This window comes from Brassica napus, chromosome C7 (genome assembly GCF_020379485.1).
Source record: "Brassica napus cultivar Da-Ae chromosome C7, Da-Ae, whole genome shotgun sequence".
Lineage (NCBI taxonomy): Eukaryota > Viridiplantae > Streptophyta > Magnoliopsida > Brassicales > Brassicaceae > Brassica > Brassica napus.
In genome coordinates, this window is record NC_063450.1 from 48,202,467 (window position 1) to 48,227,181 (window position 24,715).

The following is a 24,715-nucleotide window of genomic DNA, read 5'->3' on the forward strand; positions in this document are numbered from 1 at the left end:
CCAATAGCTTAAAAAATGTTAGTACGGCCCATTAATCTGAAGAAAACTTTGACCCGGCTCTGTTCTCGTAACTCCATCGACTCTGTTTCGACCATTTCAGCGATTCTGAGTTGTATTAGCTCAAATCCTCTCTCTCGCAGAGGAGTCTCAGGTCATCGATACCAAATCAAGGTAATCTAATTATTTCGCCATTCGTGATTCGTCTTCGATTAGGTCTTCAGGCCATTTAGTTTCGAACCAACATGGTATTGGAATCTTGTGGTTCTATCCTGTCTTCTTAGATTAGGGGGGAGTTGAATCAATTGATGTTGTTTCCTTCTGGGTTTTCGCCAGAGAAGTGAAAGATCTGATTTTTACCAGCGCTTTAAGAGTTTTTTTGTTTTTTTTTTGTGTTCTTACAGAACTTAAAAAAAAAAAAAAAAAGAGAGAGATGCATCCACCACTGACACCACACAGACATCCAATGTGTGTGGAGGTGAGTTTATCTCATTTCTTCTCTTCCTTGTTACCCTGTGTTACTGCTTCTTTGAGAGAATAAGATCCTGGTTTGTGTACCAATCCTATGACAGACTTGACAATGTACTAGCTTCTGTAAGTCTTGCAATGCTCTTCTAGTAACAGTTAGAGTCAAGCTACATAGCTTTTTTGTAAATCTTTGAATGCAATTAGACATGAGTGGAGTCAAGCTACTACATAACTGCTTTTTTTTTTTTTTTTTTTTTTGGCAAGAGAACATATCTTTTACCATTTTTAATCAAAAAGATGACTGACCTGAAGTCTTTTGTGTATGTGACATGTTTTCCAGATAATTGAGGAATTCCAAAAGTGTCATTTAGATCATCCCATTGGAAAGTTCTTCGGAGACTGTACAGAGCTGAAAGTAAAGCTTCTTCATTGTTTCCGCCAAGAGGTAACTTACTAATAGCCAAACGTACTTACATACATTGTCTAAGAGGAAGTACGTTTTCAATTCCTTGGGGTGGTAGTAATTACACTAACTTCTTAGATATATCTTTAAATATTGGGTTGTGCAGAAAGCTGTGAAGCGGAAGGTAAATTTCGAACAAAGCAAGAAACTTCAAGAAAGACTTAAAGCTATAAGGAAAGACGAAAATGCAGAGACTTGAGAGCATTCTTGGGTCCTCATCTCAGATATGTATGTCTATTTCAAAACAAAACCACGTTTCTAAATCGATGATATTGTGCATCTATTGAGTAGGGCTTCTAAGGGTTTGTATTGAAGTGAGTGTAAGGCCACTTAGCTTTGGTCTGCAACAACAGGACACGTTCTTACACAACTTGCTTTATTTATGGATTTACAAGTAGCTACACAACGTGGCTTAATTGTGGCTACAAAATAATATTTGTATTCAATCTCCAAAGTATTTTTTTGGAAACTGGTACTTGTCATTTTTTTTTATGACCGTTTCAGAGACTGTTGAGTCTGTATGACATATCTATGAACGTTTATTCAAGTCTTACGACGAGACTCTTTCACCTTCCATTTACTTGTCCTACAAGAATATCAAAAACATTACCTCGGAATTGATCCAAAATGTTAGAAGCTCTCTGCTCTGAATTTGCAGTTTTGTATTGAAAGTGAACTATATACAAGATCATAGAACACAGAAAACAATGTTACCAATTGAAATACCCTTTAAGCTACTCTGTCACGGATGTTGTAAAAGAGGTGAATCTTCAGGTGATTGAAATCAGCCGTCTGATTGATTGAACCGACAAGGAGTGAAAAACAAATATAAATACAAAAAAATCGATCATGGTCATAAATAAATGTTTCAGACCGGATCTTAACATCAAGATTCTTTTGTCAAAACAATGCTATGTTCTGTTCTGATTCAGTATAGGAGGAATAGAGCATCGTCTCAATAGAAAGATCAATAATATATACTCTTATCGGTTGAAGGATTAATGTTTTAGAAATATACATTTTTATATTCTCTATGCATTTTGATTAGTGAAATATCTTAGGATAGTACTAAACTGTTTTTATCATAAGAATAATTTCCAAAGTTAAAATAATAATTTTAAAAATATTTTCAAAAATAATTTTTAGATTTCTAAATAAAATTTCGAAAATGAAAATATTTTTAATTATTTATTTAAATTTTATTTAAATTATATATTTATAGAGCAAAGATATAATTATCATTTACTTCTTTAATCTAATATATTTTTGTTATTTTCATGTTTGTGTGTTTCTAAAAGACATTTTTTAGATTTTTTTGGGGAGATTTTCCATTTTGATCAAGTAAAGAGTATTTAATATTTAATGACAGAGGACATTTTTTTGGGACAAATGATAGAGAACATTAAAGCTGTATATTGGCACGTGGTCTCGAACGTTGAACTTATTCTGGAAGTCAACATAAGCAGAGGTTAACCATCTGATTGATCATTTGGCTGCACAAGTACCAAGAAGACTTTTCTTTCTAGCAGCAAAACAACAGTTGTCATTGACTGATTGCTCTGTGCAAGTGTTTGTTGGAAAATAAATGCATGTGCTTAAGGTAGTCGCCACGTATAAGCCGACAAAGGATTCAGGGTAACGGTTAGTCTGCTGGACCTAGCTCTAATCATAACGTGCTTTGTTTTTATTTTCTAATTTTATTGTCTATAGTTTGCTTGACCAATCCGGGACCAGAAACCACCTCCATATTTGTCATTCACTTGTACCACAAAATTAAACTGATGCACGATCAAAGTCATGGTCGACATCGTGTCACTGATGAATTATGTTGTTGTTTCAGTTTCATAAAAGAAAATGTTTTCACGGTTTCCGATCGTTTTAGTAATGATTTATGAGCGAGATGTGATTGACGCATCATTTGGATCATGTCAAGATGATTCTCTCTTTTTTTTTTCTTTTTTTTTGACATCAGATGATTCTCTCATAATTCTTTTAGTAATGATTATGAGCGAGATGTGAAAAGAAAACGGGTTGGAGATCAACAGTATTACTCCAATTCTCAAGACAATTATAACCTAGTAACTCCTAGTGTAGGTCGACAGTATTAATTGGAAGATATGGTTTTCTAGACTCTGATAGAATGAAAACCGAGGAGTCTTCATATACCGCTTAGCATAATATTATTAGTTGCATGAGCTTTTTAGCAACTCTTACGAAGGTGAACGATGAGACAATACACATACACGACTATACCTGTTTGTAGGTTTTAAAGGTACACAAATATCAAATTTACATTCATGAGAGTTTTCAATTTTTTTTTAGAAAATTATAGCTTTATATGGTATATATCTTTTTTTTTGTTGCTCCTTTGTGTAAGGGATTTTAGCGTTAAGATCGTTCTTTGGATAGATAAACTACATACTGGGAAAATGTGGGATCAGCATTTTGATATATATTTTTGGTCAAACATTCAGCGAACCACTTGAATACAATTGTGAAACCTTTAGTTTACTTGTCCATGTTCTACTTCTTCAACAACCGGAGATCTAGTTTCGATGGTTTAGTGTTTATGAGATGGGATTAGAGTATAGGTTTAGGGTTTTGAATAATTTAATCATTAATTAAACTTTTTAATTAATGTTGTTTTGAAGATTTTTCTCATTGTGTGATATTTTGTAATTTTGTTTGAGCTGTGTAGGGATTTTTCCAACGAAAAACATGTCCGAATCTTGATAATCAGTAGTAATATGACATAAGGGAATAATCATATATTTATTGTTTGCTCACTCGTTTAGGACATCTCAAGTCTTACCAGTACACAAGAGATATTTAGTCAACTAAAAAATAGTGTCTGTGGCGTAACTCTGTACGTCATATATACTGTTATATAGTCCATAAACAAATATTGTAGGACTAGGATAAACCGCTAAAACTAAAGTCATGAAGCAGCCGAAAAAATGATATGTGGTGTCAGCAAAGTTCCTTCCTACGCTTTACTTAAATCACCACTTTCTTGAATTGCTATTTTTCTTCACTTATCCACGTGTATGGATAATAAATAAAAGCAGCTGAGAAATAAGCAGGAAAAAAAAGGTCGGTAAATCCCACAGCCGCGCCTCCTTTTGCCTTTTAATGGATGCAAGCTAGCAACCAATTGTGTAAAGGCTAACCTAAATTTGAAAAAATACTCCTTCCGTTTCATTTTAATTGTGTTTTTAGGTTTATACACACAGATTAATAAAACATATAATTTTTATATTTCCAAAATAAAAACACAATTATCAATACACCTAACCATATTTCAACAAATAGAAAAATAAAATGGAGAATCTTATTAATAAATTTTGCATTGAAACTTTAAAACGACATTTATTTTGAAACAAATTTTTTTCCCTATAACGACAACTAAATCGAAACGGAGGGAGTAGTAACCTTTATTTTATCATGCTTAACCACAAATTACAAAAATAGAAAATGTTATGTGAGAACTACGATAGAAGAAATAAAACGCTGTGGAGAAGTTATTGGATGATATAAGTTTTTAGAATTGTGCACACAAATTAAGAAAATCATTAGTTTTTTATATTTTTTAAACAAAAACATTATTAATTATTTACTTAACCATAAATCAACCAATAATAAAATAGAAGGTAGATTATCACTGGTCATATAACATTAACTGTTAATAAATTTTACATAGAAAACTGAAAACGTCATATAATTTGGAACATAAAAATTTGTCTAAAACGACTTATATTAAAAAATGGAGGGATTATAAAAGAACAACTGAATGAACCATATATACTTATATACACACACATATTGTGTGAGAACTCGAGAAGTTAATTTATGCACTGAAAGTAAGCAAGTGAATATGCATTCAAATTGTGTTGCTGCTGACAGGTTCTCATTGGCATCATCTTCAGTGCATTCTCTTTTTCTCAAGTAGACGAATTGGAAAATATAAAAGAGTTTTGTTCTCCAATGTATTCTTCTTTTAAAAGAAAATTATTTTTATCTTTTATTAGTAGCATACTTTATTTATAAAAACTACAAACTACTCAATTATCTTAATTTTACAATTTTTTTATAAATTATTATTATTATAAAATTAAACATTTAATGTTAAAAATTACATGCATCATTAAAAGATAAAATTTTTGGGTTAGTAATTGATATTGATCTACTTTTATCTCACAAATGATCAACAAATATTTCTCACAAAATTATAAATTTTGACCTTTTTGAGACTTTTGACTAACTTTAGATACTCTGATTTCTTGGAGGGGAAGAGGTTGGTTCCTAAAAGTGTGTCAAACCCCAGGGTGAAAAATAGATAGAAAATTTATATTCCCTATGTTTCATTATAAGTGTCGTTTTAGGTTTCGGTACACTGATTAAATAAACAATTAATTTTGTACATTTTCTATAAAAAAATACTATTACGTATACACCTAACCATATTTCAACCAATAAAAAAAATAAATTTTGCATAAGATTAATAAATTTTAAATTGAAAATTGAAAACGACATTTATTTTGTAACGAAATTTTTTTTTTAAAATGACACTTAATATGAAACGGATGGAGTATTATCGTTGGGAACGTACAAAATAATAATTCCAATAAATTACTGCTAAAAGGAATATAGATAATTGAATGTGTAACCGTTACCAATGCCATATAGCTAGAAAGCAAAGTAATAGTCGTCTTCCTTTTTCACTTGGTCCCCAAGCTTCTCTAGCTTCCATAAGTTTCGGGCCGGCTGATGGTTTAAACTACAGATTCTAGATTAATGCAAATAGTATTAAATAGTGCATATTAATGTTTTCAATTAGTTGGTCTCATCCAATGAAGCGGAACTTACTGATTAATCTTTTGATTAATAATTGATTATGCTAAAACAATAAAGAAAGATTTGAAGAAGAAGAAAAGAAAAGAGTACAAGAAATAAAAAACCAACAGTACAACATAGAAGGAAGTGAAAAACATGAGAAACCAAAGACGGTGTCCAGACAATCAAATATTCAAACCTTTGAATGTGAAACAACATCATGTTCTTCAAGACAGTCCAACTTAATTTATTCTAATAATATCAAATTTATTGATCTCCATTATCGTATCTTGTCCACCATATGTTATACAAATACAGACATTACCAATGCCATATCCTAAATATTTTCCTAAGATTTTCCTTTAATTGCTATCAAATTATCCATCTCATACCAATATATGACAGAACAATTTCAGTCTCAAAAGTAATTTTTTACTTTGATATCCAAATATAAATTAACTGCTACCAAAAATCCTCATACTCATCTAGACGTACGTTGCAAAAGGATGTGCTTACTATATAATTATCTTACTAGATTAAGATCCGCGCCTTGCGCGTGATAAATATTATATATAAATTAGTTTTACGTATTATATGTTTTTTTACATATTATTAAATAATACATATATATTGATAATTAAAAATTCAGTAAATATTATGTATATGATTAAATTGATTCAAACACATAAATAAATTTTATTAATTTAAACAAACACATTTTCTATTTTATATGATATAAAATTAAGTTTTAATGATATTAACATAGATATATAATACATTTTAATATTAATATCTGTTAAATAATATTTTATACTCATATTGTTTTTTGATAATTTGTATTTTTTATAAAAAAAAATTTGAATCACTGATAACAAATGTTTTTGTGGGATGTTTAATAGTTTTATTCATTTATAATTTTAAAAACATTATGAAAAGTCTTAAAGCTAAATATTTAGTTGTCAATATTTGTTCAAAATTTTTATCAAAAAAATCAAAGAAAAGTTCGAAATAAAAATACATATGTATTTTTATATGGTACATAATTTATTTTAAACAATATTAATATATTAATATTTATTAAATGAAACTTTTTATTATATAATTTTGTAAACATTTGTATCTTGTTATAACAAAAAATTTAAACCGTGGATCAAAAATATTCAATGTGAGATTTTTGACAACTTTAGTCACTAATATTCGTTTTAAAAAATTTAAAATATAACATATATAGAAAAATCTAAAATTTTGCTATATAGTTAATGTGGTTGTTTAATTTATTTTAATAGGTTAAAATTTAAAAAATGATAGAAAATAGACTAATTTTTATCAAATCTTTATTATTCAAAATCATTAATTGTCATATATATTTTTGCCATATTTGGTAATTCTGTTATTTTTATTTAAGGAAACAATGAAGAATATTAGTAATTAATTTATGATTATTTTAATAAAAAACTTATTATATATTTTGATGGACCAGCATATTTTTCTAAAAATTCTAAGAATGACTGTGGTGATGACATATGGCTACAAAAATGTTATAATGCTTTTCTTTTAATATATAGGGGATATATAGGGGATTGTCTACTCATTAACAAACAACTCATGTTATTAAGGTCAATGGGCGGCCAACCATATTTATTTTCTTTTTAAATTCTTTTTTTATTATCGACATGGTATTATACTAAAATAAAAATATGAACAAATTGCACTTATACATACAATATATGCATATAGGTGGACGTGTATATAAATATAAGGATTGTGTCTCACCACAACACATATTTTGATAACCTTCACTTTCCATTTTCCTCTCTAACTTCCCTCTTCTTGATAGATCTCTCTTGGTTGATACTCATGGATCCACCATTCAACGAAATATACAAAAACCTTTTGTTTAAACAGATCACAAATACAGAAAACAATGTTCCCCAAATACCCTTTAGCTTCTCTATCACGGCTGTCGTCGAAGAGGTGGAGCTTCCAGTGATTGACGTCAGCCGACTAATCGATGGAGCCGAGAAGGAGAGGGAGATATGTAAGGAAGAGATTGCTAGAGCCTCGAGGGAGTGGGGATTTTTCCAAGTGATAAACCATGGAATATCAATGGATGTGTTGGAGAAGATGAGACAAGAGCAAATTAGGGTATTTAGAGAACCCTTTGACAAGAAAAGTAAGTCGGAGAGGTTCTCCGCCGGGAGTTACCGGTGGGGAACGCCGTCAGCCACTTGTCTCCGGCAGCTTTCTTGGTCGGAAGCATTTCATGTTCCCATGACAGATATTTCTGACAACAAGGATTTTACTACCCTCAGGTACACAGATATTCTTACTGATACAAATTTTCGATAAATAATTTACTTATTTTGAACAATGTCAAAATTATTTTAAAAATTTATATGGACAGTATTTTTCAGTTCCAAGATGGAAATAAAATTACACTTACACTTAATCTGTTAATAACTTTAAATTTTATAGTTAGCTTCTAATTACACAACAGCAGCTAGAGACTAGCTAGTGTTTCTTGGATTGATAATGACTACATGTGATAAAATGTGTGGTTAATGTAAGTGTTTGACTATTAGTAACATAATCTTCAGAGAAAAAATACTATTAAATAGTCAAATATTCGGAACATGGGAGACAAACCCAATTTTAATTCAATATTTTTGAAGCATATAATAGAGTGTTGTCATTTATATTTAATTAGTATTGTTTGGTGCGCATTAATAAAATAAAATCCTAGAAAAATAAAGTTGTTGGGCATTCGGTCAAAGATTTATTCTTCATCTCTCATGCGTTTCTATGTTCTCTCATTTTAGTACTATTTTTATATGTCTAATTTCTATATAGCAAGTTGGCATGTGAAATACAATGTATAAATAAATATTAGTACTTTTTAAAAGATAAAAGAAATATCTACGCAATCTTAGCATGGTTAAGTAATTACGGCCTCGGAAGGAGGAGCTCGTGGCAACAACGATGAGTACTCCAGTTCTTCGGATCTGCGGCAACTTTGCAAATGTCCGAGTTCAATGCTTGGAATTGGTGTTTCGCCATCCATGATCTTCTTGATTTGCTTTGTGGTGTTCACTGCTTGTTGATTTCACATGTTTCCCTTGTAGCTCAGCTTTGTTCGTAGTTTTGGGTTTTTCTGTTTTCTTTGTTATCTCTGTATTCTGTCAAAAAATTTAAAATTGATATAAAATTTAACATTTTACCAAAAAAAAAAAATGTTGGTTTCTATTCTTTGACTCCTCGTATGCCTACGAATTTCATCAACTTCAAATTCTGTAACATGTGCTAACATTGCTTATTTTGAAATATGGCCTGCTATTTTGCTGCACTAGCAACTCGGAATTATTTTTGTAAACATCAACTCATTTTTATTTCATATGCAAAAACAAATTAAATTATACATCTATGACTACTAGTCATACTTTGTTTGAATAGAAAACTAGATTTTGGGTCTTTGTAGAAGCGGATTTTTTTTAAAAAATCTTTTATTTAATTCTTTTTGTAAATAGGAAAGTTTGTTGACATTTTATTTTGATTTAAATATATCATAGAAATTATTATATTTATATATGTTCTAAAGATGTATGTAGTTTCTTAATTAATTTATTTTTATTTTGTATGAGAATATATATGTACAAATAAACTTTGAAATGTTTTATGTGATAAATATATATTATATTAATGTTAATTATTTAGCGACAAATATTTAGTGATAAATTCATATAAATATTTTCTTATTATAATTTCAGTTCATAGTTTTTTAGTCTTAGTCTTTTTATCGTTTAACAATTCTGTGGTAAACAAAGTAACAATACATGGTTTTCGAAAATGTTTCACTTTTATGATTTTCCATTTCGAAATATTCCACAAAATTAAACATGATTTTTATGACTCTAATATATATATATAATTCGCCTTAATTATAATATGGATCATGTCATAATGTTTTATTTTTATATCACAGATCAACAATGGAGAAATTTGCTTCGGAATCGGAGGCTCTAGCTTATACTTTGGCAGAGGTTCTTGCAGAGAAATCAGGAAGAAAATCAAATTTCTTTAAAGAAAAATGTGTTAGAAACACATGTTATTTAAGGATGAACCGTTATCCACCTTGTCCAAAACCATCAGAGGTGTACGGTTTAATGCCTCACACGGACAGTGATTTCCTCACAATCTTGTATCAAGACCAAGTCGGAGGACTCCAACTCATTAAAGACAATAGATGGATCGCCGTTAAACCTAACCCTCGTGCTCTCATTATCAATATTGGTGACCTATTTCAGGTAACTAAGCTGTAAGAGTTTTTAATCACGTTTGGTTACGTTATGGTTCAATGCTTTAAGAGTTCTTTTAATCACGTTTGATTACTGTATATGATTTTGGTAGGCATGGAGCAATGGCATGTACAAAAGTGTGGAGCATCGTGTGATGACGAATCCAACGGTGGAGAGATTCTCAACGGCGTATTTTCTGTGTCCATCATACGACGCCGTTATAGAGTGTTCAGGTGATTGTCCTACTTATAGAAATTTCAGCTTCAGAGAATTCAGACAACAAGTTCAAGAAGATGTTAAGAAGCTTGGTTATAAAGTTGGCCTCCCTAGGTTCGTTAATCATCTTTACTGATTTATACACTCAGTTTTTAATTTACTTTTAGATGTTTATGATTTATTGTAATTTAACGTTTTTAATTACTCCTTATTTTTCATTATCATTATTTTGTTGATTTTTCTGAGTAATTATTATCCTCTAGATAAACTGATTATCTTAATTCGATAAAGATCAATTAAAAAAACCTAAGCTTATTTGTGATAAACATTAATCCGACATTAAAGAAAAATTTATATATATCGAATATACAATTTAAAAAATACATATGTACACAAAAACTGATCCATCAATGGCGGAAGCAGCCATGAGAGCTTGCAAGCTATAGAGTATCCTTTCACTAGACATCCTAGGACCAATCACAGACGCAATCTCCTCTCACTTAGGAGCTAATCCTTCCGGTCTTTCACGTGGCGTCACAAACTTATCTCTCAAGAGACTAATTTAAAAGAATCGAAGCAATGAATTCACGATATAACACGACGGTAACTCGCCCGACAATCTTGAAAAGGCAGACATTGTTCTTGTAGGTGTCTCAAGGACAGGGAAGACACCACTCTCCATACTTAACTTAAAAGGTTTACAAAGTTTCTAACGTACCGATCTCGAACGGTGTGGAACTTCCCAAGACTCTGTTCAAGATCGATTGAAGAAAGGTTTTTGGTCTGATGATTAATCCGGTAGAGTTGCAAGGGATAAGGGAGGCTAGAGCCAAGATTATTTGTCTTGGATCGAGTTTGGACTTTGGAGAGTGAGTACTCTGAGTTGAGTAAGGAAGAGCTTGAGCTTGCTAAGAGCATCCACATGTGGAATCCTTAGGATTAGAATAGTATTATTATTATTTTTTTTAATAGTTAAGAATTTTTGTGAAAAATGTGTGTACAATGGTGATCCCGAAGTTGGAATCCTTACAGAATTTTTTTTTTGTTTAGTGAAATATAAATTTTATATATTAGATGATTAAATACAATAACTTAACATAAAATACAATAAATAAACATAAAATATAATAATTAAACATAAAATACATTAATTAAACATAAAAATAGAACAATTAAAGATAAAAAAAACAATAATTTTACATAAAGATAGAATAATTCCTAATCTTCATCACCAAATTTATTCCAAATATTTTGAATTAAATCATTTTTCAATTGTTCATGCATTTGCCTATCACGAAGATCATTCCGACTGGGAAAGATATTATTCAGATTTGTTGGCCTCTCCGTTTCCACCTCTGAACATCTGGGGACGTCTCCTTCTTCAAATTCAGATATATCAATACGAGAGTATCCATCCCGTTCATCTTCGACTATCATATTGTGGAGTATGATACATGCTCTCATAATCTTCCCTATCTTTTCATTTTCCAATGTTTTTACCGGGTTTCTCACAATCACAAATCGAGCTTGCAATACTCCAAAAGCCCGCTCCACATCTTTTCGGGTTGCTTCTTGGACTTTAGCAAATAACTGTTGTTGAGGACTTTGAGGGAGGGTAATAGATTGGATAAATGTTGACCATTTTGGATATATACCGTCTGTTAGATAGTACGCCAACTTATACATGTGTCCGTTGACCACGTACTTTACCCTGGGAGCTCGACCTTGTAAAATGTCATCAAAAACAGGAGACCGATCGAGGACGTTGATATCATTTAAGGTACCTGGAGGACCAAAAAAAGCGTGTCATATCCAAAGATCTTGTGAAGCTACAGCCTCTAAGACAATTGTCGCTTTTCCTGATCCACGTGTGTACTGACCTTTCCAAGCGGTTGGGCAATTTTTCCACTCCCAATGCATACAGTCAATGCTCCCGACCATCCCAGGAAACCATCGTGCCTCTCCAATATCGAGTAGTTGTGAAGATCCTCCGGTGTGGGTCGTCGTAGATACTCATTTCCGAATAATTGTATTATTCCGTCAGTGAAATTATGTAAACATGAAAGTGCAGTGGTCTCACCAAGTCGGAGATATTCGTCAACGGTGTCAGCCGCAGTACCATAAGCAAGCAGACGAATAGCTGCAGTACATTTTTGTAGTGCAGTAAGACCCCACCTCCCGGTCGCATCTCTTCTTTGCTGAAAGCATGGGAAGCGCTCTGATAGGCCATGAACAAGACGCAAGAATAATTCCTTATTCATGCGGAAACGGCGTCTGAATAATTGAGACGAGAATGTCGCATCTTCGCTGAAATAGTCATTCCATAAGCGGTCTTGTCCTGTTTCACGGTTTCGTTCTACATAAGCACGTCTCCTTTGCGGTCTGCTTTGGGCCTCCACTATGTCGTTGTATGTTTCTTCCAAGTATTCGTCGCAAATTTCGTCCAATCTTTCATCGACTTCATCGGATGAACTCGATGATGACATATCTATATATCCTGCTTCGGAAAATAATAAAATTATGTACAACCATTAAAAAGACTTGCCACTAATTTAGTGCAGCTTTCATGAGATCATCATCATTTTGACCACTTCTCTGCTCCCTCATAGCGTGGTCATAGCAACCAACGAACTTGGAGACTTGATCGTTAATCCTACCCCACCTCTGCTTGGCCGGAATAATCTCTCTCGGTATTCTCCCGACGAGTTGAGGGCTTGCATTGTAGTACTCGATAATCCTCTGCCAGAACTTACCAGCTCTCTGCTCATTGCCCACCACTGGATCTTTACTGGTGTTGAGCCAGGCACCAATAAGTATTTTATCCTCTTGCGGTGTCCATTTCCTCCGGCTGTTGATAGCAGAGTCGACAACAGGCTCACCAGACCCGACAACAGGCTGACCAGACTCGACAACAGGCTCAGGAGCTTGGCTACCGAGCCAAACTGGTTCAGGTGAATCAAGGTCAATAGAACATTGACTATACATGAGGTTAACATAACCACCGGTGTTATCCATTGTAAGAAAAAGGAATCACCAATCAAATCTACGCCTTATACATTGACTACACATGCCTTATATAAGCGAGCTAGAAGTAAGAAAAATTTAAAGCCAATAAAATCTAAGTAGTTAGAGCAGATAGAATTTATCACCAATCAAATCTCACTTATAATAAGTTCTCTACTAGAAACATTTTAGCAATAAGTTCTCTACAACCAAACAAGTACCATTGTAATAACGTTTAAATCTAAGTAGTTAGAGCAGATAGCATTAATCACCAATCAAATCTCACTTATAATAAGTTCTCTACTAGAAACATTTTAGCAATAAGTTCTCCACAACCAAACAAGTACCATTGTAATAACGTTTAATAACCAATCAAATCTGGGGAGTTAGGAAGGTTAAAAGCATTTAACACAAAGAGTTTCACTTTAAAGACAGTGTCCAGTTCAGATAGTTTTCTAAGAGAGTACGAAGTTGTACAGTGTCTAACCTTAAAGACAGTGTCGAGGTCAGATACTCTCCTTGTAATCCTTCAAAGCTCTTCCTGAAAAACATCCAATAAAACAGGTAAATTTTTTTTTTAAATAAGCAGAAAAACATTCAAAAAGCAGAACGAATGAAACTAACCTCCAAGAATTAACACCAAGACGCAGAACAGAAGACAAACTACCAATGCAAAGCATTTTGTAACCAACGATTTCTTCTTCGATAACTCATCACACACGGTCTTCTTGAGCTTAGCCAGGTTCTGGTGAGTCTCATTAACTTGATCCTTAAGCAGCCTAAGCTGTGTTTGAAAGTCAAGCATCTCCTCCGCAGTAGCATGTCCTCCGCAGAAGTTCTGAACCGGCTGAGGTGGGTAGTGAACCGGCTGAGCACGGTTGTAGCTACTCTCAGCTTCATCGGCGTACATAGCGGCTTCAACAAGAAGAAGTGATGTATTATCAAACTCATCTGATGAAGAAGGCTGGGTGTAGCTATAGTCTTGGCCCATGTTTCTTAAACCTGAAATAAAAAATCATGTAAGCGAAGATACACAACAACAATCACAAAGAAAATCAACAATCACAACAAGCAAAAGTAAAACATGACTACAACAAGCAAAACTAACACTTATAATCAGTAACAAAGACAAGAACTAAAACATTCCTAAACTCGGGTAGTGGGTTCAAAACCTACGACGAATCGAAATCAAACATAAACAAAGATGGTAGACAAGAGGATATAGAAGATGAGAATCAAGAGCAAACCGAGAAGAAAACTATAAATCTATATATAAATCCCCAATCCGATTTTCTCAATCCCTAACCTTTAATCGCGAGGATAACAACAAACAAGCGAATTGAAAAAGAAGAAAATTTTAAACCTAGAAGAAAACCCTAATTTCGATTGAAATCCCAAATCCGATTTGAAACCCTAAAGCTATTAAAACCAAACAATTGAACCCATTTGAGTGATGAAATCGACATGCATCAACTAGAGAAGGAAAAAAAATTAACTAAAAGCTCAGATTCACCTTCAAGAAAGTCGATCGCGAATCGCCTATGTTATCGCCTCTCTCTCGACTCTGCTTTTTTTTTTCTGCTTGAAACGATAATGACGCGGCTCGCGTTATTTCCACCCCCTAACCAAACCAACCCTAAACCGGAACCAATCAGCTGTTGCCAGCGCATGAAGGACTTGCTCCTTCGTTCTCTTAACCAAGGATTAATCCTTCGCTCGTCTGTTTTTTTTAATGTTTGTTTAATCCAAAACCTTAAGGATTAATCTTAAGGAACGTGCTAAGGAGCAGCGTTGTACGTGCTCTAAGAGAATCCGATTTGGCAGTGATCCGGCAATGCCTCACATCTCTAAATGCTATTGAATTAATGTGGGCGAATTATAAAGGAAACTGTAGTTTATAAAGTAAGGCACAGTAGTACATTCTTAATAGACCACTTTACTGGGCCAAAGCTAAACTCCATAAGATATATATGTACATATGCAAGCCCAAGTAAGAGAGAACTGAGTGAATTTTTTGTTTTTATATATCTGTTTTTGTTTGTTAATGTTATATATATGCTTTTTGTTTGTTAAATTTATATATACATAATTTTTGTATTACTTATATTTATTTTAGTCACTACCTTTACATTCAGTGATATGTAATATATCTTATCTAACATGATGAAACAGTAAATGCTTAGATATGCATCTATCTTATTAAAGTAGAAGTATTTTTAGTATTTGTTTGAAAATATGAATAATAGTAAAATAAATAAATAATAATGCTGTTTGGAAACAAAGATAGCAATAAGTTAGGAAAAAAAGTAATGAGTTTATGCAATTAAAAAAGTTGAAAGTCCATTACATTATATTAAAAAATAATGGGCTTATGTTACTTGATATACATATTTAAATCAAAATAATAATTTAAAATTGATTTATATCAAAAATTCATTAAAAAATATACATATATTCAAAAATTGATTTTTACTAACATATTTTTCAATAATCATTATAAAAATGTTTTCAATATATATAAGAAAAATACAATACAAAGCCCACTTTCAAACAACAATTTAAATTATGGTTTTTATATTTCACACTGAAATTAAAAAATGTAATATATGTGATTATTTATATGATTGTACGTATAAAACATTATTAATTATAAGATTACTTATTTGATGGTACATATAAAATACAATTAATTATATGATAACACATATTTTGTAACCTATGATGTCACATATATGATATATAATAGTGATTATGGGTGGGCGTTCGGGTTCGTTTTTGAGTCTCTTTGGAATTTCGTGTTCGGTTCAGATCTTTGAGGATTCGGTTCGGATTTGGATAACCAATTTAAATTATTTTAAAAAATTTAAAATTTATTCTATGCTTTAATTTTTTTAAAAATCTATAAATAATAGAATACATTACATATAAAATTGAATAACATATGTCAGAATACCTAACTTAACGTATAAATTGGTTTGATTTAAATATTTGAATAAAAAATTAATAATTATTTAAATATTTTTGGAGTTTTGAGTATATTTTAACTACTTTAGATATTTACGTTTGATTATTTGTATATATTTTCAAGTATTTAAACGAACTTAAAAGTATCATATATATTCTGGATGTTTTTATATATATTAAATCTAAAAGTAATTAATATATATAAGTATATAATTATATTTTGGATACCCAAAATACTTAGGTTCAGATCGGATTAGGTTTCAGTTCTCCAAATACCAAAATTTTGAATAATTCGGATATTTAATCAATTTCGGTTCGGATTTGGTACTACTTTTTCGGATTGGGATCGGATCGGTTCGGTTCTTCGAATTCGAATTTTTTGTCGAACCCAAAATAGTGACATAATAATAAATAGCATGATGTTTTTTAAAAAATCAAAATCTAGTATTAGTTAAATGAGGACTAATGTAGTTTGATAAGTGTCGCTCGTCAACATAATTTGTGGTTCGACCAATGATAGTATGATACAATCACAGTTACCAAAAAAATATCGTAATCCCTCTGTTTTTAAAAGATGCATATTCTAGACTTTTCACGTATATTAAAAAAACTCATTAAATATGCATCTATCTTATTAAAGTAGAAGTACCTTTAGTATTTGTTTGGAAATATAAATAGTAGTAAAATAAATAAATAATAATGCTGTTTAGAAACAAAGATAACAATAAGTTAGGAAAAAGTTTATACAATTAAAAAAGTTGAAAGTCCATTACATTATATTAAAAAATAATAGGCTTATGTTACTTGATATACATATTTAAATCAAAATAATAATATAACATTGATTTATATCAAAAATTCATTAAAAATATACATATATTCAAAAATTGATTTTTATTAACATATTTTCCAATAACCATTATAAAAATGTTTTCAATATATATAAGAAAAATACAATACAAATCTCAATTTCAAACAACAATTTAAATTATGGTTTTTATATTTCACATTGAAATTTAAAAATGTAATATATGTGATTATTTATATGATTGTACGTATATATATTATTAATTATAAGATTACTTATTTGATGGTACGTATAAAATACGATTAATTATATGATAACACATATTTTGTAACCTATGATGTCACATATATGATATATAATAGTGATTAGGGGTGGGCGTTCTGATTCATTTTTGAGTCTCTTTGGGATTTCGTGTTCGGTTCAGATCTTTGAGGATTCGGTTCGGATTTGGATAACCAATTTAAATTATTTTAAAAATTTTAAAATTTATTCTATGCTTTAATTTTTTTTAAAATCTATAAATAATAGAATACATTACATATAAATTTGAATAACATATGTCATAATACCTAACTTAACGTATAAATTGGTTTGATTTAAATATTTGGATAGAAAACTAATAATTATTTAAATATTTTTGGAGTTTTGATTATATTTTAACTACTTTAGATATTTACGTTTGATTATTTGTATATATTTTCAAGTATTAAACGAACTTAAAAGTATCATATATATTCTGGATGTTTTTATATATATTAAATCTAAAAATAATTAATATATATATAAGTATATAAATATATTTTGGATACCCAAAATACTTCGGTTCGGATCGGATTAGGTTTCAGTTCTCCAAATACCAAAATTTTGAATAATTCGGATATTTAATCAATTTCGGTTCGGATTTGGTACTACTTATTCGGATTGGGATCGGATCGGTTCGGTTCTTCGAATTCGAATTTTTTGTCGAACCCAAAATAGTGACATAATAATAAATAGCATTATATTTTTTAAAAAATACACCGCGCGGACGCGCGGATCAAAATTTAGTATTAGTTAAATGAGTACTAATGTAGTTTGATAAGTGTCGCTCGTCAACATAATTTATGTGTGGTTCGACCAATGATAGTATGATACAATCACAGTTACCAAAAAATTATCATACTCCCTCTGTTTTTAAAAGTGCATATTCTAGACTTTTCACATATATTAAGAAATCCCGTTAAATATATATTATTTTTTGTGAATAACAATTTTTCATAATTTTTAACCAATACAAATTCAATAAACACCATTATTTTTTTTGAAATTTACAATTTTTCATAAAATCATACATTGAAAAAATAAAAAATGTTTTTTTTGAAACAATTTTTTTTTCCAGAACATACATCTTTTAGGAACGGAAATAATAGGAAATAATTAATTGAAGGCCTCAATGACAGCAATCAGCATGCATAACAACTGCTATGTTTTTAACAGTAACCAACACATATATATACATATATATATATATCTAGAAATTTTTGTTATTATTAATTGTGATGCAGTGATGTGGGATTTATAAACATTCAGACCCTAAGTGACTTTAAATGTGTAATAATATACCATATATCATACTTTAAAGCCCACATCACAACCATAGCCGGTCATATGTATAACCAATTGAAACATTGGTCCATATCCCTAAATATTTTAAAGAAAATTATATATATATAAGTTTCTAATTTTTTTTAAAAAAATTATATATTAGAACCTTCACTAAATCATCTATGATTCTGATTCCTCGATCGGAGTTAAGTTCCCTCTTTTATCTTTTGCTGGATTGTCCATTTAGTTCTATTTAAATGAAAGAAAAGAAAGAAAACCTATAATATGATGGGGTATTTGATTGGGCCTTTCAATGCTACGAATGCATCCTTTCTCTTCTCATTCTACAAAAAGTACATAATTTCAGATGGTAAGAATTGAACTCTAACTCGGAAGTAGAATTCACAGCTATTACACTGTAGTAGTCTTTCATTGACAATTCCTCAAGTAACTCAATAATTATAAGTTGATTCATGACCATACTAGTAAAGTTTCCTTTGGAATTGGAAGTTGAGTTTGATTTTGGTATTCTCGCTAAAGTTTGTTGACATTTCGCCCTCTATATTAGATTAATTTATTGGAGTCACTATTCGAGTAATGAGCTATAGAATTTGACTTTTTCTCAAACCTTTCACTCCTCGAAATTTCAGGACCGGTCTTATTCACGACTTCTATAGGTGTTTGGACTTCTTTGAGGACGCTTCAACATTAAACTTTCGAAAAAACACGTTACAACTTTGGTTGTTATCAACACAATTCAGAATATGTTGTATTCTTGCAATTTGGTTTATGAAAGGGAGATGTTACTTTACGATCCGAATACTTGAATACATCTAAATATGGTAGTAGCTTAGGTGAATAGCATGTGGTGACTTATAAATGCTCCACGCTTGTGTAGGTTCTATCTGGTAAGATGGTCCATATATACCTAAAGTCTGAATTGTATTTCAAAAGGTAATAACTGAAAGAAAAATAAAACCCAATGGAAATTTTGATATATATATATATATATATATATATATATATGTACATAAAGAAATACACCAAATGAAAAACACAAATTAGACTAAGTGAGTATGAATAAACAGAGAAAAGGAATTAAAGGAACAGAAGAGAAGATTCTCTGTCGGGTCTCTCTGCCTTTGTCACAACAGTCATAAACTCTTGTCTTAAAGCTTTCTTTTCCAACATTCATATGATCTCGTGCGTGCCCACTTCCCACTTTCTCTATCTAAATATTCTCCTTTTCCATTTTTACTAATAAAAAATATACAAAATAACTATTATCACAGCCGTACGCTCTTTGTTTTGCAATGTTCTTCTGATTCATCTCTTCAGATGTAGGTCGGTGAGAATGTGGCATGTACTATAGCCACAAGCTGAAGTCGGTCTATATCCTCTTCATATGTTGTTAATATTAGTCTTAGACCATATCTCCGGGATTAGACTTGCTGATCGAGAGAGTGAATATGATTAACAAGATCGATCCCATGCTTGACCTGTCACAAAGATTGAACTTTTTTGAACAACAATTATACATATTCGTCAAAAACAACTTTACTTATTAAATATTAACTTGTGATAGATACTTCGATTTTCAGTAGCATGCCGTACACGACTCATAGTTTTAATAGATTTATATGTATTAAATTATCTCAGCCAGTTACATTTAGGTAAATGCCTAACCTCAATTACTACTAGATAATTATAGAAGTTTGCAATTTGAGTTATACATTTTGTATTCCATAAATTAATATATCTTTTGAATTAATTAATTAAATAAATTATATTGAAGAAGGAAGTGATAAATTGCTTACAAAGTTGCAAAGAAGATGAGGATTTTCTTCGGATCAAGCATCCAAGAAGTGCGAGAACGTTTAAAACTCGACTTCCTTGCAAATCCAAATCTTCTTTCTCTATTTTGATCGGAGATCACATTTCCGCCGGTGGCTGCAGTCGTAGTAACGGTGATCTGATGAAGCGGTGAGGCTGAAACAATGGTGGCTGCGATTGTGTCCGTGCCTACATGATCTATGGGCCTCACAGTGCTCGCCTTTTCCGGCGTGCATGACCCTACAACTCATCAAATGCCATACAACAAGCTTTAATTAATAACAATGAATAATTATTTTTTTCTTTATTTGACATAACCAAATAAACTGAATCATAACGTATTCATTGTATGCCGAGTTTAATAATAGTATGAGTATGCGGCGCAGGAGAATAATTTTTTAAAAAAATAAAGCTACGGTTTGTGTTGTGGTCTGCATAAAGCTATGTAATAGCTAACGCATATAAAATATTCAAATTGAGAAATCGAGATAAACGTAAAACCAGTGTTTTTAAAACCGGACCGACCCGATGGTTAGACCGGGTTCGACCATGAACCGATCATATAGCCGGGTTGGTCTAGTAATTGGTTCGACCATGAACCGGTCACATAGCCGGATTATATTTCAAAGTTATTAAGCCAATAAAAACCATTAAAACTATCAAAAATCTATAAACCATCCATATAAACAAGAAACTAATTTATATTTATAATATTTTATGTTCAAAATTAATTTATATTTTAACTATGCATCATGTTTACTAATATTACATTTATATTTACATACTAAAAAATACTAAACCATATTATTGAACCAGGTTTGATCCGGTCGAACCATATTGAACCGTGACCCAAAATATTTTCGGTTTAGTTTCCGATCCGGTTTTAAAAACACTGCGTAAAACACTAGGGTGTTTCCAATTAGTTGATCTTATTAGTTACAGAAAAAGTTACAAAGATGTATCAAAAATGTTTTTAAACAAAAAGGATAAGTTGTGAACTTTTTAAAAGAAATTTTAAAGATAAAACTTAGTTACGGTCTACAGCCGAAAACGGATGGGTTGGTCACGTTATCCCCCACCTAACATTTTGTAATCTTATACCTTAAAGAGGAAAATAACCAGTGGATTAATATTTAACTTTATGTTAGATTAGGCAAACAGAACCTTTTGCACTAGATTAAAATTTATAATATCAAAGAGTATTTCATAAAGATTGACATTTCCCAGGAAAATATCTAACCACACAAAACAACATAACTCGAATTGTATTATCAATAGGCCAAGATATATTTGTTTCCAACCCAAAACTCCCGCACATTATGTTTTGTCAAATTTAAAATCTTTTAAAAATTATTAACAGTCGCAGATAGCCCCAAATATAATATATTACAAGAATCTGCTAGGTCCATTTGATACTATTAAGTAATATACTTCTATCAGATGGTAACAAAAGAATCAAGAAAGAAACAAAATGTACCATTTGGCTCAAGGATTTGACCAAAAAAAAAAACCATTTGGCTGTAGGAAAATGCATTTGTCCACATACATGTAATGAAACGTTCGTTTAATGTACTTTATTTGAAAACTAATCGATGTATCATGTATTAAATGAAATGATGTATATAGAATGTGATAAAAAGTACTTTTTATCAAGAAAATGCGACATATATATTAAATAAATGATTGAATTAGAAGATTTTTACCTCTAAGTGGAGACTGAGGGGATGAGGTCTCTTTGTCATTACCATTTGCGTTAGAATGGAGTTTCCTCTCGTTGTTGCTTCTTAGAGACTCTTTCCTGGAAACACTTCTCTGCAGCTTGTGAAAAAAATCAATTTTATTCAATAATTCAATTAAATCATAATAAAATACTCAATAATTGAGTTTCACTGGAATTATTTCGAAAGAGAAATTAATAAAGCCAAATTAATATACATATATATATATATATAAATTAGCCAACTACAATAAAAAGAAAGAGCTTACTGTAACTCTGGGACTCGAAGAAGAGATGTCTTTGTGGATAACATGAGAGAAACTTTCGACATCGATTGTTACGTATCCATCAGGATTAACGGGTGTATGAATCCCGGGTCCGATTTCTTGACCCGTAACTGCTACACCAGTTTCCATCGATCTGACAAAACCATAAGGAAACATAGAGGATGAGAGACGGTCATCATGTTCAGGTGAAAAACAGTAAATTATTAAATAAAGAAAAAAAATCTCTTTTCGTTTGTGGAAATTGTAATCATAACAACAGTAGAAATATCAAAAGAAAAAAAAAGATGGAGTCAACTTACTTATGGGAATTGAAGCAAAGGATTTAGAGAGATTGAGACAAAGAGTCTAACGTCTCTGTTGCTCTGTTTCACGATGAAGAAAGAGTCGTTAAGGTTTTTGGTTGGAGAAAAAAAGGGGGGAGAGAGATTCTGGGGAATGTCGAAACAGAAAGAGATGAGAAGCCTTTTACTTTTATTTATGTAAATGGGTTGGTGCCGCCTTCCTCTCTCTTTTTATTTATTTTATTTTATTATTTTCAAAGATTATTAGTCACCACCCCCCATGAGAGATAAGAGATAGATTAATTCAAGAGTAATTACTTATTTATAGTCATGATTCAAATATTTAAACAAAGCTTAGTTGATCTCAGTGGGATGAAATATGCAAGAATATGTTTTTATGGGAGGTTTTAAATAGGGAAAATTACATTATCAGAAGTCCATTATAGATTCTGTATTATGTGCATTGAATTATCCACGTATAGATAGAACTTTCTTTTGTTTATTATGCTCAGAATTATTTATTGCAAATTCGAGTTCTCAAATGACGTTAACATCATAGATACTCTATTCGCTCGAATGTGCAAGAATTAAAAACAATATTATTATTTTAAATCATATCATGCATTAATAATATAAATTGAAAACAGGTTAACCAATCACAAATAATGTAGCTAGCAAAATATTATATATTTTCAATAAACTTAAAGTATTTTAAAAGTATCAAAACATTTTATATTTTGAAATATAAAAATTTCTTCAAACTATCTTATTTTATGAAACAGAAGAAGTATTGTTTTTATAAAAAGGTTTTTTCTTCCACCCTAAAAAAAGGTTTGTATTTGAGGAATATGCGATGAACAATCATGGTGAGCAACTAACTTCTCTGTTTTATGATCTGATCGCTTGCTTCAGAAGGCACTCTTTCTTTTCTTTTTCATTTGACTCTGCCAAATTGCCAAGTTGCCAAATTATTAGTGAGTTTATATGAATTTCATATGTATTCAAGTATGCGTATAACTTGAACTAATAATAAGTCAACCACAACTATTTTATGTTAAAGTTAAAATAACATATAGAAAATACAGCAACTAGCACTCCCACAGTAAATTAGAAAATACTGAAACTAGTTACAACACGGACACAATTACCGGAAAATAATTGTGGTCGTGTTGTAACTATAGCTAAGAGCCTAAGATCTTGAGCTGACCGGAAACAACGGTTCATATCGGAAACAAGGGTTCATATACCATAGTTGTCAATTGGACTGTTGCCGCCCATTTGTCTATGTATAGACGGATCACATTTCTGATTTGTGGACAAATTATGCCACGAAAGACCAAATCCATTAACGACTATGTTTATATAAGTTATCCACTAAATCCATTAAAAACCATATAAAGAATACTAAAAGGGCAATTCTCCATGGTAGACATTTTTGAGTTTTCATCTCAAAAATAGACCGGGAAGGGAAAAGTCACAAAATAACATTTATTAATGGACCAAATGTCCTTAGTACCCTTATTTTATATGAAAAAAAGAAAAATCTCTCCCATCTCTCTCTCACGAGTCACGACTCTACTATTTCTTCGATCTCTCCCACGACGGACCGCCAACGAGATTCAATTAACTCCGGCGACGACACGACAAACATTTTCATCATCTATCATCTCCGACGAACGAATAGGAAGACGAAGAGATTTGTGTCTCTGCCTTCGCCTTCTTCTCTCGACGACGAAATCTCTCGAGTTTGTGCGACTCGTCGCTTCTTCGCTCGACGGCGACGGAGACAAATCCCGGCGAATCTACCAGCGTTATCTTCTCCTACGAAAAACACAAAGCTACCATCTCAAATCAAAGGGCTTCATTTTGGGAACACAAGGTTTTGAGATATCTTTGATTTTGTTGCTTTCTAAATCCGAAACTATTCTCGATATCCCAGTATTGCCGAATGTGTTTTGAGTTTGTGTTG

The 24,715-nt window shown here is 31.3% G+C and overlaps 4 protein-coding genes across 6 annotated transcripts; 2 read left to right on the forward strand and 2 right to left on the reverse strand.

Moving 5' to 3' along the window:
- Positions 1-1,479, forward strand: LOC106421030 (COX assembly mitochondrial protein 2 homolog). 2 transcript variants are annotated; one of them, XM_013861875.3, is made up of 4 exons: positions 81-171; positions 402-475; positions 806-910; positions 1,035-1,479. In XM_013861875.3, exons 2-4 carry the CDS (start codon positions 431-433, stop codon positions 1,125-1,127), a joined length of 243 nt encoding a protein of 80 aa, XP_013717329.1. In that variant the 5' UTR covers positions 81-171; positions 402-430; the 3' UTR covers positions 1,128-1,479. The 2 variants fall into 2 exon arrangements, with proteins under 2 accessions (XP_048618946.1, XP_013717329.1); XM_048762989.1 differs by lacking the exon at positions 402-475 and having other exon boundaries at positions 1-171.
- A 5,705-nt stretch (positions 1,480-7,184) lies between these two features.
- On the forward strand, positions 7,185-10,493 carry LOC125590051 (gibberellin 2-beta-dioxygenase 8). The gene is made up of 3 exons (XM_048762990.1): positions 7,185-8,073; positions 9,741-10,062; positions 10,166-10,493. Exons 1-3 carry the CDS (start codon positions 7,619-7,621, stop codon positions 10,403-10,405), a joined length of 1,017 nt encoding a protein of 338 aa, XP_048618947.1. The 5' UTR covers positions 7,185-7,618; the 3' UTR covers positions 10,406-10,493.
- A 1,101-nt stretch (positions 10,494-11,594) lies between these two features.
- Positions 11,595-12,755, reverse strand: LOC125590657. The gene is made up of 2 exons (XM_048764323.1): positions 12,192-12,755; positions 11,595-11,699 (listed from the first exon to the last, which is right to left on the reverse strand). The coding sequence occupies exons 1-2, from the start codon at positions 12,753-12,755 to the stop codon at positions 11,595-11,597; spliced, it is 669 nt and encodes a 222-aa protein (XP_048620280.1).
- Positions 12,756-19,782: 7,027 nt separating this feature from the next.
- On the reverse strand, positions 19,783-23,028 carry LOC106421105. Of its 2 annotated transcripts, none has more exons than XM_013861949.3 (5): positions 22,765-23,028; positions 22,448-22,598; positions 22,165-22,273; positions 20,446-20,701; positions 19,783-20,127 (listed from the first exon to the last, which is right to left on the reverse strand). In XM_013861949.3, exons 2-5 carry the CDS (start codon positions 22,592-22,594, stop codon positions 20,052-20,054), a joined length of 588 nt encoding a protein of 195 aa, XP_013717403.1. In that variant the 5' UTR covers positions 22,595-22,598; positions 22,765-23,028; the 3' UTR covers positions 19,783-20,051. The 2 variants fall into 2 exon arrangements, with proteins under 2 accessions (XP_013717403.1, XP_013717402.1); XM_013861948.3 differs by having other exon boundaries at positions 22,165-22,279.
- Positions 23,029-24,715: the final 1,687 nt, after the last annotated feature.